The following is a 15,061-nucleotide window of genomic DNA, read 5'->3' as shown; positions in this document are numbered from 1 at the left end:
TGAATCTGAAAGTTTATAAATCAGCTGGAAACTGTAACCCAAAACAGTTTGGGTTACATATTTTGACCATATTTCCAATACTGGAGTAAAATCAGATTCATTTCACAAGCTCAGCTCTTCAGTGCAGGAAGAAATCGGGGTCATTTTTAATTGCTTCCCTGATCTCCCTGATCTCTGGAACCTCCCACCGCGGCCTCCGGACCCCTACCCCCCACCCAACATACCTGTTAGGGGGTCCTCGAGCCGTCCTTCACCCCACCTCATAAGGGCAGGCACCCCGGGCCTGATCCCTGGCAGTGCCAACCTGGCATGCAGGTGGATAGTAGTGCCCCTGCCAACCTGTCAGTGCCTCCCTGACATTGCCTGAAAGTTGTCCAGGTCTTGTTGCATGTGGGCATGAACTGCTTCTCTATTGGAGGAGCTACTAATTATTCTGAACATTGCACAATCGTCAGTGAGCATCTCCACTTCTCATGTTATGGTGGATTGAAAGTAATTAATGAAGTATTTGAAGGTGCTTGGGCAACTCCTGCAGGAACTTTTCCTTTGTGTTAATTATGGAGAGATTTCCCCCCCAATTTTCCTGGACTTTAATTTTCTCTGGGTTCCTTGATGTCACACCTGGTCAAATGCTGCCTTGATGTCAAGGGCAGTTACTCTCACTTCACCTTTTGCATTCAGCCCTTGTCCATATTTGGATCAAGGCTATAATGAGGTCTGGAGCCAAATGAGCCTGGTGGAACGCAAACTGGTGGACGGGTGATTGCTGAGTAATTGCTGGTAATAGCACTGTTGCTGACTCCTTCCATTACTTTACTGATGAGTGATAGGACAGTAACTGGCCAGATCAAAATTGTCCTCTGTTTTAATTAGACCATGTGTAATCCGAGGCCTCTGTCAGCTTTAAAGGAATAAGCAAAGGCTTTGACCAACAGTTTGAATTCAGTATGGCTTCTTTGTCTTGATATTTTTTAGACTAAACCCCTTTTTTAAAATTCGACTTAGATTTGATAATGCTTTGATCTATTAACCATAACTGTAGCATAAGAACATCTATATTTCATGAAGAGACCTTGCTAAATATTACAACTAGCATTTGTTCTTAATATCCTGAGTATCCATGGGAATAGGGTGACACATCAGTCTCTGGTCAGTGCATTTGGGTTGGCTGTTTGACTTCCCATCAGACCTCTCTGTAGTTCTGACTGTGGCTTTAATTTAAAATATCCAATTCTGTATTGGACCCAAGATTCAGGCTGTTGGCCATTTTACTGCAGTAACTACGTGGGGCCCAGACAAAAAGGGATGGACAGATGTGTCAACTTACATGCCTCTTGTTACAGAGATGAGGTGATGCCATGTGACCCTCACCCTTACCCACTGAAAAAGGTTAATTCAGACTACTTCCTAATAAGGGACAAGGAATCCTTAGGATTAGGGGATAAAACTTGACAACTTAATCCTTAGAGGTTGACACAGCTTCACTGCTTCTTTGGTGCTACAATTCTTCTGCGACGCAGTTTAACATCACTTCAGAAACAAGACAGACTTTGGCTGTGCTGTCAGCATTCAAGGAAGCCTGGACCTTGAAGCATAAGAAACTTTCACGTTGTCTTCTGTGCTTTTTAAGTATATTTAATACTTACGAAGTATTAGGTGAGCAACTTCCATCCCCCCATCCCGCCTGAGATGGATCCTTCTTCAATTCTGGGTTTCACCATCTGAGCTATCATCCACATGCCAACCCAAAAATTGAGGCTGGGCAGGAAACACACCAAGTGGCCACTACTTAACGGCCTCAAGTGGGACATGGGTGAACTTCCCATCCAAGACCCTGTCTGGCACATAAAATCGTTGAGAGATCTGGGAAGGTGGGAACCCGGAGGGAATCTAATTTGTGCAATCTCACACGCCCCACCACCCCCCCAACCTCAGAATGTGCTGGCGTAGGGGGGAATGTACAGTTCTGGCCATGGGGTCCGAAGTCAATGCGGAGGGCTCCCAGGGTCACACCCTCCCAACCACACACCGCTGCTGGTGGAAATAGGACATATATAGGGTCAATGATGGCAGATCTAACAGGGTATCAGTCTTGTTAATATCTACTTTGCAGTCTTCAGTTTCTCAACAGGCACCGGTAATAAATGATTAATGGTCCTTTCACTGGCATGCATTGTATTTACAAATAAATGATCAAGACTTGGAGATTATATTTGTGTGATAAAACAGTTTTAATAGCTTCTGGGATACATAGGTAAGCTGAGCTGTAGATCTGAAGTTTGATCCTGAAATAAACCTGCTGCTGTGGCACAGCTGGTCCCATCTGTTTATCATGGGGGATCCATTTGTTCAAATAAAATATTAAAGTTATTGGGAAGTGTTGTGGAATTGGCACACATTAGGACCTGAGCATTTATACAATATCGATTTCACCTGCAGTCTAATATATTTGACTACTTAGACAAACGGTAGTCACCCAGGCTAGAATTCTATGGCCGTTCATATTGATGGGATCTTCCGGTCCTGCCGGCGATGCACCCCCGCTGTGGCTTTCTCGGGGGCGAGGTGTGCATTCAACAGGAAAGAATGAGAAGATCCCGTCGCCCTCCATAATGGCGGGCCTCCTCCGCCCCCTCAAAACAAGCAGTGTGTTGCACAGAAAATCCCACCCTCAGTATGGATTCAACAAGACTTTCTTAAAAGATATTAGCAATCTGCGGAGAGTAATAGAGTTACTCATGGCCAGCAAATAGTTAAGCAAAAAGCCTGCGACCTGTGGGTCTCTGCAAGAAAAACTCAGCTTGTCCCACTCTTCCCCCCCCCCCCATCCCTCCAAACCTCCTTTCCCTGTAGCCCTACAAATGTTTTCTCTTCAGACAGTTATCCAGTGCGCTTTCAAATGTCTTAATTGAATCAGCCTCCATCCAACTTCCAAGCTATACTTTCCAGATCTTAACTACTTGTATATAAACAGTTCCTCATGTTGCCCTGGTTCTTTTGCCATTCATATTAAATTAATGTCCCCCGCTTTGTGACACTTATGCCAATGGGAACAGTTTCTTTCCTGTCTACTCTGTTCAGATCACCTCCATCAAATCTCCCCCTAACCTTCTTTTCGCGAAGGAAAACAACCAAGCTTCTCGAACCGATCTCTGTGACTGAGTACCTCACTCCTGGAACCATTCTCATGAATCTTTTCTGTTTCCTCTTTCATACATTCACATCTTTAACCTTGTTCAAACTAATTGTAGTTGGACTATTACTATTTAGTGGGGTCTCATTTCCACTTTATGGAATACATGAAGGAAGTAGTCATTTTGTATAAAGTTTGACTGGAAAGAGACCTGGACACCACACATGACGAGCAATGAAAAGTTTGCAGTTTTCAATGCTTTCATGGTGAAACTACCACACTCTGATCGTTCCAGGATGGGGTAATAGAATATTTTCACAGCCAGGTGCCTAATAGATCCAGTAGACTAATAATGTAACAAAATGAAATGAATGAAATGAAAAAAGAATTACACTGCTGTTTGGTCAAGTATCTTCCATTGTTCACAGTCAAAGCAAAATTATGTTGTCAATGTTAATGATGTAAATGCAGTGAAAAGGAGTTGTGCCAAGCCAAGTCAACTGTGCAAAATATTGAACGGTTAAATCTACTCACTGATGAATTTCTGCAGGTAACCTCCAAGAGATGTAGAATGACTGATATGCAGTGAATGGCCACTGATTCCATGTGTGGTGTGAGGTTTTGTTTATGTTTTGTGCATTGGCCTGCATCTATTATCGAAACAGCATTTCTGGCAATGTTAATAACATGTTTTGTATCTTATCTCAATTCCATTTCATCATACAATATCTGCCTTTCAAACCACTGGGCTTTGAAACTATGTTGTTTAAATAATTATGTCCAGGATAAAATCTAATGGTGGGTTTCAGCAAACTTTTCTTTAGCAGGATCTGGAAATAACAAACGTAACCACATTTGGCAATGAAATTATTTTCTAGTTACTGAACACAAGGCAGTTAAAGTATATATAAATGTTAATCAGTGGGAACGCTATTATGCTATGCCTTGTAAAAACTATGCCCTGGAATTTCTGCTTGATTGTCCTGGTTTTCTTAATGCAATGTCCGACATTGGTGAAACTGACACAAAAGATTGAGGAGTATAATTTGCATGGAGTGCAAGTTGAGTTTCTGCGATCATTTGCTCTAGTCTTCAAAACATTATGCTAGAAGCAAGCTCTGCATATCAGAACTGGTCTTGTCCCCAGGGGGAATTATTTATGATTGGGATTTTATGCTCATTGCTAATTTAACGGCTCCAAAAATCAAGTTGGATTTTTGGGCCGCAAGGACATTAATAGATACATTTTTTGAAAGGTTGTGAACGATTTTTTAAAAAATGAATGGGATTGATTACTGTACCCCAATCTCACTCTTGGATATTTTTAATAATATTGTTAATATTTTAAGATTAAGTTACTCACAAGCAGTGGATTGACACTGTGGGGGGTGGGGAGGGGACTTTCTGCTCCTATTTTTTTCGTGAGGAATTGGCGACATGAGCGGAATAGCTCAAGATGTTCAAATTGCGTTTTACGCCGATATAAAAGCGAGACGTGGTTACACCCCACCACAAGTGACAAAAAGGGAATTCCAATGTTAATGTTAGGATCATCATTATCATACATTTAAATAAATAAATAATAATCCTTTTATTGTCACAAGTAGCCTTACATTAACACTGCAATGAAGTTACTATGAAAAAACCCTAGTCACCACATTCTGACGCCTATTTGGGTACACAGAGGGAGAATTCAGAATTCTCAGCTGGTATGGGAATTGCTGCTGGCATTACAAGCCAGCTGTCTAGCCCAATGAGCTAATTTACACATCATTATCAGGCCTCTATCCCTGAATCACTCCCCGTTAAAAAAATCAATTCACGTCGGTGTGCGGGTAGACCAACTGGTCTTTCACGACATGCACCTGGCTAGCAGACCTCCCAGGTGAGCTCAGGTGAGTACGTGAGGTTATGCCAAGGCACTGCCATTGGCAGAGCCCCCCGCACTGTCTGGGGCAAGTGCCGGGTGAAATTCCCTATGTATATTTGTACACTGAAGTAACCTTTAAAAATAGTGCCCCAGTTAGGGCAGCACGGTGGCGCAGTGGGTTAGCCCTGCAGACTCACGGCGCCGAGGTCCCAGGTTCGATCCTGGCTCTGGGTCACTGTCCGTGTGGAGTTTGCACATTCTTCCCGTGTCTGCGTGGGATTCGCCCCCACAACCCAAAGATGTGCAGGGTAGTGGATTGGCCATGCTAAATTGCCCCTTAATTGGAAAAAATGAATTGGGTACTCTAAATTTATTTTTAAAAATAGTGCCCCAGTCTTTAAAAAACTACGCTGCTGGTGGGGCTATCGGGCTCAATCATAGCCTGTCCCGCCAGCATGATGTCACGGGACCCACCCATTGCCTTTTTATTCCTATGTTTCCAATGTTATGGCACAGAAAGCTGGCATTGGTGCTGACAGCTGCAGTGCCACTTTTACGGCTCGCTGTTGAACTCTGCTAAATATGGGTAAAATGTCACCCTGTGATTGAAAATGCTCATTTTCATGGTGAACCCATTTTCAGTTGTGTTAATCAAGTTTTATCAAGTTACCATATGGCAAATCAAGCTGTATTCTCCAAGGCAAAACCTTCTTCAAAAAAGACTATGGGTGGGATTTACTGACCAACCCGCTGCATGTTTTCCGACGGCGGAAGCAGCCAGCCAGTGGGATTTTCTGATCTGCCGTTGGTCACCGGGAAGACTGGAATAGCCCACCAGCCTGAACAGCCAGTAAATATCGCCCTTTGTTTTAAAATGTATGATTGTGCTAGTTCATGGCAGATTTTGCATTTGGCTGCAAGGAAATAAGTATGGGAAAAGCAAGGATAAACGCTACACAAAGTATTTTATTTCATAAGGTCCAAAGATTGCAATAAACGTACATAGAAATAATATTGACAAAAATGGAAATTTATTCCAAATGTCAGAAATAGTTTAATCAGTCAGCAAATGACCAAATGTAGAATTTTTTTTTTTACATTTAGAGTATCCAATTTATTTTTTTCAATTCAGGGGCAATTTACCATGGCCAATCCACCTATCCTGCCTATCTTTTGGATTGTGGGGGCGAAACCCATGCAAACACGGGGAGAATGTACAAACTTCACATGGACAGTGACCCAGAGTCGGGATCGAACTTGGGACCTCGGCATGTGAGGCAGCAGTGCTAACCACTGTGCCATCGTGCTGCCCTTCAAATGTAGAAGTTGACGATAATTTAGATATTGCTGCTTGAATCTGGTCTGAACCATCTAATGCAAGGGAGTGATTATGAGTAACAGCTTTAACAGAGACTAGGGCATCAGGGGTGGTTGAGTAGATCATTTTATTAGGGCACTTGATCTCATGTTTTACAAATAAATGCAAGTTAAAAGCTATAAAATTAATGTATAATCTAATTAATGTAATTAATTAAACTCTAACTATTAAGTTGTCAAGAGCAGACAAAGAGCATCCTCAATGAAAAGTTTACTTTGATGATGCATTTTCTTTTATAAATTTAGAGTACCTAATTAATCTTTCCAATTAAGGGGCAATTTAGCATGGCCAATCCACCTACCCTGCACATCTTTGAGTTGTGGGGACGAAACCCATGCAAACACGGGGAGAATGTGCAAACTCCACACGGACAGTGACCCAGAGCCGGGATAGAACCTGGGACCGTGGCAGGTGAGGCAGCAGTGCTAACCACTGTGCCTTCGTGCTGCCCCACTTTGATGAATAAATATGATTAAATGCTTAATAAAATTATTTTTTAATTCATTTATGGGATGTGGGTGTCACTGGCTGGACCAGCATTAGGGTTAGCATTTCAGAGGGAATGAACCACATTGCTGTGGGTCTGGAGTAACCTATAGGCTAGATCCCGTAACGATGGCAGATTTCCTTCCCTAAAGGACATTAGTGAACCAGATGGGTTTTTACAACAATCAACGATGGTTTCATGGTCATCATTAGACTTTTAATTCCGGACTTCCTTATTAAATTTCACCATTTGCTGTGTTGAGATTTGAATCGGGTTCCCAGATCTTGCCCTCGGTCTCTGGATTATGAGTTAAGTGGCAATACCGTTGCCTCCCTATAAATGCATCCCAACTCTACAGAGTTAGTGACATTTGGCAGCAAGTAGTGTGTTCAATAAAGCATAACAGCTACAGCTTTTCAAGTGTTATGACTGTTTCAAATGATCCCTTAACGATCCATAATGTTAACACTTCTGGAAATCTAGTTGTTTTCTAATTAAATTTAGCATAGTAGTCTATTAATATGTCATAAATTAGACAGGTAAATACATATATTCATGACTTCCTTTATTGTTTTAGAATGAAAACACTTCACTCGTAAATTACCAATATACATGCCACTATTAATGGTATTGATGAATATTTCAGTGCAACTGTGTTGAAATAAGGGACAGAGTTGATCAAACAAGGGACATCAAGGCAAGGGCAAAGACAAATCAATAGTAGTAGTTCAAATATTTCTTCTGCTTATTTTGACCCAGCGCATTTGTTCCCAGAATACAGCTTTTTAATATCTATTAATATGGTCAGTTTTCGTGAGCCTTCACAATCATGAGTCTTAAAAGGGCCCTTAAAGTTATCTAAACGTTACAGAATATGCAATCAAATCAGACTAAAATGATAAGATTGTCTGGTAACAGGTGTGCATCTAGCAAATGAAACAGATAGACTGAAGCTATACTTACCCTGAGATGACTGAGACTGGATAAATGTTTTAATAAGGGTGTCAGTAGCCTGTGTGTAGAGCGACAGAGCATACCGTAGAGATTGGAGGTCCGGACTCTTTTCTAAGAAGGTCTTCTTCAGGCCAACTCCACCAGCATGGAAATATTGCTAAATTATTAAAGATTCTCAGTCAACTTCATGAATTTCATTTGAAGTTCACAACACTCATGTTTCACATAGAATCATAGAATCCCCACATGCAGAAAGAGACCATTCAGCCCATTGAGTCTGCACTGGCCCTTGCTCCAATTGAGCACTCTACCTATCCCCTGCTCCTATCCATGCAACCCCACCTAACCTTTGGGCAATATTAGCATGGCTAATTCACCTAACCTGCACATCTTTGGACTGTGGGAGGAAATTGGAGAGCACGGAAAAAACTCACGCCGACACAGAGAGGAAGTGCAAACTCCACACAGTCACCCGAGATCGGAATCGAACCCTGGTCCCTGGCTCTGTGAGGCAGCAGTGCTAACCGCTGTGCCACCTTGACGCCAAGCCGAACACCAAACAAAGCCAACAATGGACAATTATTCTTTTTGTTCAACTTGGCTGTTATCTACATTACAAGGGTTGTCTAACTTTGTAATGATAAAGCCACTCACAGTCCAGAAAAATAATATATAAACATCTACTAGCCAGAGCACTCTTCATCCAAATTAGGAGTGCATCAGTCAAGATGGCTCTGAATTTGAGGCTGCGGCTCAAGTTTACATTATGGCCAGTATTGCTTTCACTGTTTTACTACAAGGACTTCAAGAATAAGGACACAAAAATAATACAAAATAAAAAAAAAGAAAATGACATTTATTCAGCATAACAATGTAAGCAATAAAGAAAATCACGCAAAGATAACAGAGGGATAAGTGAGTATGAAATTGCAAAGTTCAGTGTATAAACTCTATAGGTGATCAGATTAGCCATGGTTAAGATGGTTTAATCTTCATATTGATGTATTTATTAGTGGGTACTGAATAAAAACAAACTGGACTGAAATATTTGCCACTGGAATTGGAATATGATCTGATTCAGTTACAACTCTAACTAATGGATAACTACTACTACATCTCTCCATCTTGCATTAAGTCATTTTATCAATCGTCTTATGGTCTGATAGACTGGTTAATTTTGTGTTAAATCTGGTTAATCATTGAGGAATATCGATACTGTATTATGCTGCTTCATAATAATAAATACAAATCTGACCATCAAGCAGAGGTGGACTTACACTATTGGTGGTCCTGCACTCTCCCTCTTTGCGGGAGCCCCACAACAGCTCCCTGTTGACTTGGCAGCCCGCCCCAATGACATCGAGCCCCTCCCCCATCAGTGGGCGAAATGACTGACACCAAAAATGGTAGTAAATTCAACATGCAAAAACAACAAGAAGACGCTGTTGGTTGCTGGCCAGCCCTCTCACTCGATGGCCATTGGCTAGCACCTCCTCCTCACTGAAGGCTTTGCAGTCTTGCACCCAAATGTTAGATCGGCGACCTCATTTATGCCGCAGGCTGCCCGCCCCCCCCCACTGGTGCAGTGTATTTCATTGAAAGTCCGCCTCTGCCATCAAGTGCATTTATTAACACAGGAAACCAAGGGTTGAACTTTCATTCAGTTGTCAAGGTGGGACAGCAGGCAGGCAGGCTGGAAAATTCTCACTACTGGCCAGCCGATCAGCATGTGCCCACCTCCAGATCATTTTACAAGAGGCTGCTTCAGAAGTGGCTGGGGGTGGGGATGATTGCAAGGTTTTTCAGTCAACGTGCAGACCTGCCAGCTGAGGCTGAAACCCAGCCAATGAATGGTGGTGGCCTCCTGGAAACAGACCAAGGGGCCAGTACTCCAGCATTAATGTTAAGCCTCCACTGCAGCCACGATAGCCAGAGGGACAGTTGCCCTATGGAGAAAGTTTCCCTCCACAATGATGATCTGGCAATTGTGACCACCTTTTCAATTAACGTTTTGAACATCCTTCAGAGAGCAACTCACTCCTTCTCCTACCTACAGCAGCAGCACTGACCTCAAGACTATGGGGTTGGTGATCTTTCAGTGCTAAAGGACCTGCTCTATTGGCCCTCCTGTCTCAGGAGCCTGCCCACCATCATAAATTGAACAGCTAACGTGCCATCTAGCCAGTAATTAGCCATTTCTTAAAATTCTATTGGGGATCAAACACTTGCACGGTGTGGGGTCCGAACCCAGAATTAATCCCAACATTCGCATTCTGATGAAAAGTTCAGCCTCAGGCTTTTATTAATTGAAACAGTTGTTACCTTAATAGTATCTAGTGCAAGCTCCACTACAGCACACTGCTTGGGGGAAAGACTTTTGGCTTCTTCTCTGACCATATGATCCTGAAAGTACAAAAGACCTTATAAATGAGTACCAAAACAAATAAGGATAGAAAAGCTGCTTGCCTTCATATACTACTAGCACTAAATTTCTTATATTAATTCTAACCATTTTCTTCTTCCAAAAAATGACACATATTCGCTAAGTGTTATTTTCTACATTCAAAGATATGACAGCATTTCAAATTTTCTTGTGCGCTTTTACCATTATCAACCTTTTTCACTGTAAGAGGGCCAAGATGGAAACCCACATGGTCAACAGTTTAGGTGGATTAGGATAAAGTGAGCAGGAGGTTGTTATAATTTACCAATGACCTATTACAATTAAAACTACCTCGTAGAATATTAATTTAAAACATGGGTAAAATGAGCCTGGAGCTGACATGAGAGGAGATACGAGAGAAACAAGTGAAAGACATGTAATTGCTTCATTTATATGCTTAGCTTTTAGTCCAGCAAGTATATATACTCTATTTAGACACAGAGCAAAATCAGTGGAATAAATTGTCCTTGCACAACATGTTATTTTGTACAATGGGCTGGAATTATAGTGTTCACTGAACAACAGGAATTCTACTACAGAAGCAACCTCACCATGTAGATGATTGCATGTCACAGGGGTAATGATGTGGATTAAGATGCATTACACACCTACCTTTAGCTTGGAAAGTTGCCCCAGTTCTTTTGCAGCATTGAAAATAAGCTGCGTGCCCTTTGGTACAGAAAAGATGAAAATAAAAATGAATGCCAAAACTCAGCTAAAATAACAGTCTATAAAAACAACAGTTACAATCTTGCACTGCACAAAACATTTTCAAAATACATTCACAGACACATTCAACACCGAATTATTTTCTTACATCGCTGTGACAGACAAGCTTCACCCTTCCCTGAAAAGAGAGTATTTATTACTTTTCACATATTGCTTATGAATTGAATGCAGAAAGTCATCAACAAAAAATCACAGTGGTGGCCACACATTCAGGGAGAGAATTTTACAACAGGAAATGGAAATGTGCCTTAAGTAGCTGATAATTACAGATATGAAGAATGATTAAATTCAAATTGGTGTTCAGTTCTCATGGTTATGAGGTACAAAACATAGCAGGTGATAAGATTTTAGTGCGTAAAACTAGGTTGCATTTTGAGGCTTAAGTTTCTGCTCAGATTAACTCTAACAAAATCATACAATGCAACACATGCAGTTTGCTTGTGTAAAATGAAGCTACATAGGTCTGGGCGTTGTGGTTGTAACAATGGTGAAACTGTCAGCATTCTCCATTATTATAACTGTGAAACTGATTGCAACTTCAGGCATCTGGACGTGTACAATTAAATGCGGAAATCCATAAGTTGCTGCCAGTGATTTCCTGCTCTGTCATAGGAATCCCGAAAGGTAGAAATCTTTTGAAATCACGTGCCTTGGACTTTTACTCTTGCGAATAGTCTCACTGTAAAAGCCCTTGGAAAACCTCCTCCTTGTTGAATGAGGGGCAGCTGAGTTTTAAATGCCGTACTCAAGTCATAATGTAATGCCCAGCAACTTTTCTGACCCAGAAAAGTTAGTTTTCTGGGCGGGATTTACTGCGCATCCAACTCCACGTTTTGTGATGGCTGAGGTGGCCCACCATTCTGGTCCCCATTTAATGTATCCCTCGCCGCTGGGAATCCCACAGTGGGGTGAGCCATATACCACCGTCGTAAACCTCTGGAAAATTTAAGTTTATTTGTGAAATGTCAAATTTCTCCTTAATTATAAAAATCCCACAGGCTTTGTATAATAATTTTGAAGGTTTTTAATATTTAAACTTCTACTGTAATCCCAAGAGAATGATAAATGTATTTTAATTCCTAGTTTGCTGCCAGTGAGGATTCTTCAAAGCAACTGGCTGGTCACCATGTTTGATGACATCACTTTTGCTGGACAACAGATATCCTTTATAATTGGTGCCAGAAACATTAACATGGGAGAAAGTAAAATCCACACCACAGAGATCGCTAGATCCTGTGGGCAGCTTTCTTTGAGGTCAGCAGTGAGCACACCATTTCATTACTCACCACAACATCTGGGCCATAGTACATACAGTAGAAAAACTTTGAATACCAAATTTACGAAGATTACAACCACGTGTAGTTGGCTAAACTATCCTTGTTTAGCCCACAAGAACAATTAATTGCCTGTACAGATCAATGGACTCATTTGTCATAAAGTGGATCAGCTGCTTGCCTGCTGGCAAGAATCTGATGACACTATAAAAATTATTTTTCCCTTCCAATCTACGTCACTTTATTTTTTGTCCTGAAGTAGTTAATCTTCATTTGTGTCACAATGTGTGTTTTTTTTCCTGTCGATTTAAGTAGAATTTAAATAAAGATCAATGTTCTGAATTGTTAATGAGCACGTAATTGTAGTTGCAAAACTTCCTGTGATCAGTCCTAGCCAAATTTATTTCTCATCGTGAATGTCTGGAAACTAGTAATTTGTGTGAATCTTCAGAGACAAAATAAATGTTCCCTAGGAAATGTTTGTCTTGCGCATATATATATTATTTCCCACTTTGTATGAAGTAGTTGTATTTTTGGAATAAATCCCTATCAAATATTCTTTGTGTTCAGGATAGTTGCAGATCACAAGACAAACAAGAGACAAATAATTTTGCAAGACAATTAATCTTATAACACATTTCCCACTTTGCTCGAGTGGTAATTTAGTAGACAAAAATATCTTTTCAGATTTGATAACAATCAACTCTTATGCAAATGCAATGTTAGCATTCACGTCGAGAGGGCTAGAATACAAAAGCAGGGATGTGCTTCTGAGGTTGTATTAGGCTCTGGTCAGACCCATTTGGAATTTTGTGAGCAGTTTTGGGCCGAGTATCTAAGGAAAGATGTTCTAACCTTGGAAAGGGTGCAGAGGAGGTTCACAAGAATGATCCCTGGAATGAAGAGCTTGTCGTATGAGGAACGGTTGAGGATTCTGGGTCTGTACTCGTTGGAATTTTTGAAGAATGAGAAGGGATCTTATTGAAACTTACAGGATACTGCGAGGCCTGGGTAGAATGGACATGGAGAGGATGTTTCCACATAGAAAAAATTAGAACCAGAGGGCACAATCTCAGACTAAACGGACGATCTTTTAAAACTGAGATGAGGAATTTCTACAGCCAGGGGGTGGAGAATCTGTGGAACTATTTGCAGCAGAAGGCTGTGGAGGCCAAATCACTGAGTGTCTTTAAGACAGGACAGATAGGTTTTTGATTAATAAGGGGATCAGTGGTTATGGGGAGAAGGCAGAACAATAGGGATGAGAAAAATATCAGCCATGATTGAATGGCAGAGCAGTCTCGATGGGCCGGGTGGCTTAATTCTGCTCCTATGTCTTATGGTCTTATGATGTTTAAGATGACAAAGGTGTTGAACATGATTTTTAAAGGTATAATGCAATCCAAATAAAACCCCTTGTTCAACAATCAGGTCATTTCAAGTAAGGTTTGATGGAATACATAACATTGTCTATATTTTCTTCTCTGCAAGTCACAAAAAAGATCCTTGAAGAACACTGCAAACTACTTGTGTTATAAGTTTCTGACATATCGCAAATATGAGATTGGTTTTACGATAGCATAGTATATAGCACAAAAGCTGCACAGCATCGTAGATGTGCTTGATCTATGCGCGACAATCCAAAACTACCCTAACCCTGTTTTCAGCAGGTTGGATGCGCGCTCAGAAATTTAAAATTGTTAATTCTCTAATTGTCTGTGGTTTGGGCAGCACGGTGGTGCAGTGGTTAGCATTGCTGCCTCACGGCGCCCAGGTCCCAGGTTCCATCCCGGGGGCTCTGGGTCACTGTCCATGTGGAGTTTACACATACTCCCCATGTTTGCATGGGTTTCACCCCTAAAACCTAAAGATGTGCAGGTTAGGTGCATTGGCCGTGCTAAATTACCCCTTATTTGGAAAAAAAAATTCTCAAACCCTCTCCCGTGGGAAGGCCCGTTAATAATATTAAAATTGATTGAAATGCATTTAAATGAGGTACCACCCTTTGTGGGTGTGATCTTTGTTACATCACCAGCGAAGCGCAGGAAAAATCAGGGAACACGATCTCTCTGGAGAAAATCGAGTTTCCCAATTCTCTCCAGATTTTCCACCTGCTTTGCTGTTCTCTCTGACAGCGAATGCATGTTGAAAATCGCCCCGATATTTGAAAGGGAAGAACACCAGCACTCAGCCAAGACTGATATTTACTAATTCCAATATTATTATATCATATTCAATTCAGCTTTAAAGTCTTCTTTTATCCACTGGAATAACAATGAATCCTTCCCAAATCATTCCAGGTATAGCCAATAATTGTACATCAAACTGAAATTCATTCAGTCAGGACAAAGTTTAATCTCTTGTTTTGTAAGTATTGATTAAGGGATAATACAATCCAATCGTTACACCTGACCAGACCAAAGTCAAAAACAATAGGCTTTGTAACTTTATGCAGTATAGAGAATATATTATCATTCTGGCAAAGATTTATTGACTTTTGAAGGAACAAGATAAAAGAAAATTAGCAAGACATCATTAGGTGGAAGGACACATAAAGCACTCTTATCGAGTCTGATGGACAGCTTTAGGCCTGAAAGCTTCATGGCGTTTAGCTGGGGTATTTTCATAACGTACTGTGACTTGGGAAAAATTAAACAAACTCAAATTCAAAGCTTCTCACCTAAAGAAAAAAATCAATAAGCTATGTAGCAAGATAATAAGGCAAATGTCCTATGATCTCCCTGCATTTAATTTGACAAAATCTCCAAATGCTGCGTTCAGAACTCCATACAG

The 15,061-nt window shown here is 41.0% G+C and overlaps 1 protein-coding gene across 15 annotated transcripts in view; it reads right to left on the bottom strand.

Moving 5' to 3' along the window:
• The window catches only part of LOC119953729 (protein unc-13 homolog A), a 482,106-nt gene that overhangs the window by 41,295 nt on the left and 425,750 nt on the right, over window positions 1-15,061 (bottom strand). For 9 of the 15 annotated variants that reach the window (XM_038778280.1, XM_038778279.1, XM_038778289.1 and 6 more), the window contains 4 exons: window positions 11,083-11,112; window positions 10,878-10,934; window positions 10,145-10,225; window positions 7,832-7,979 (listed from right to left, as the gene is read on the bottom strand). In XM_038778280.1, the coding sequence (XP_038634208.1) occupies window positions 7,832-7,979; window positions 10,145-10,225; window positions 10,878-10,934; window positions 11,083-11,112 (316 nt within the window). The remainder of the gene's footprint in view (window positions 1-7,831; window positions 7,980-10,144; window positions 10,226-10,877; window positions 10,935-11,082; window positions 11,113-15,061) is intronic. The other 6 variants (XM_038778281.1, XM_038778292.1, XM_038778293.1 and 3 more) reach the window with 1 other exon arrangement.

Source organism: Scyliorhinus canicula, chromosome 18 (assembly GCF_902713615.1).
Source record: "Scyliorhinus canicula chromosome 18, sScyCan1.1, whole genome shotgun sequence".
Taxonomy (NCBI): Eukaryota; Metazoa; Chordata; class Chondrichthyes; order Carcharhiniformes; family Scyliorhinidae; genus Scyliorhinus; species Scyliorhinus canicula.
This window is presented reverse-complemented; position numbering and strand designations above follow the sequence as displayed.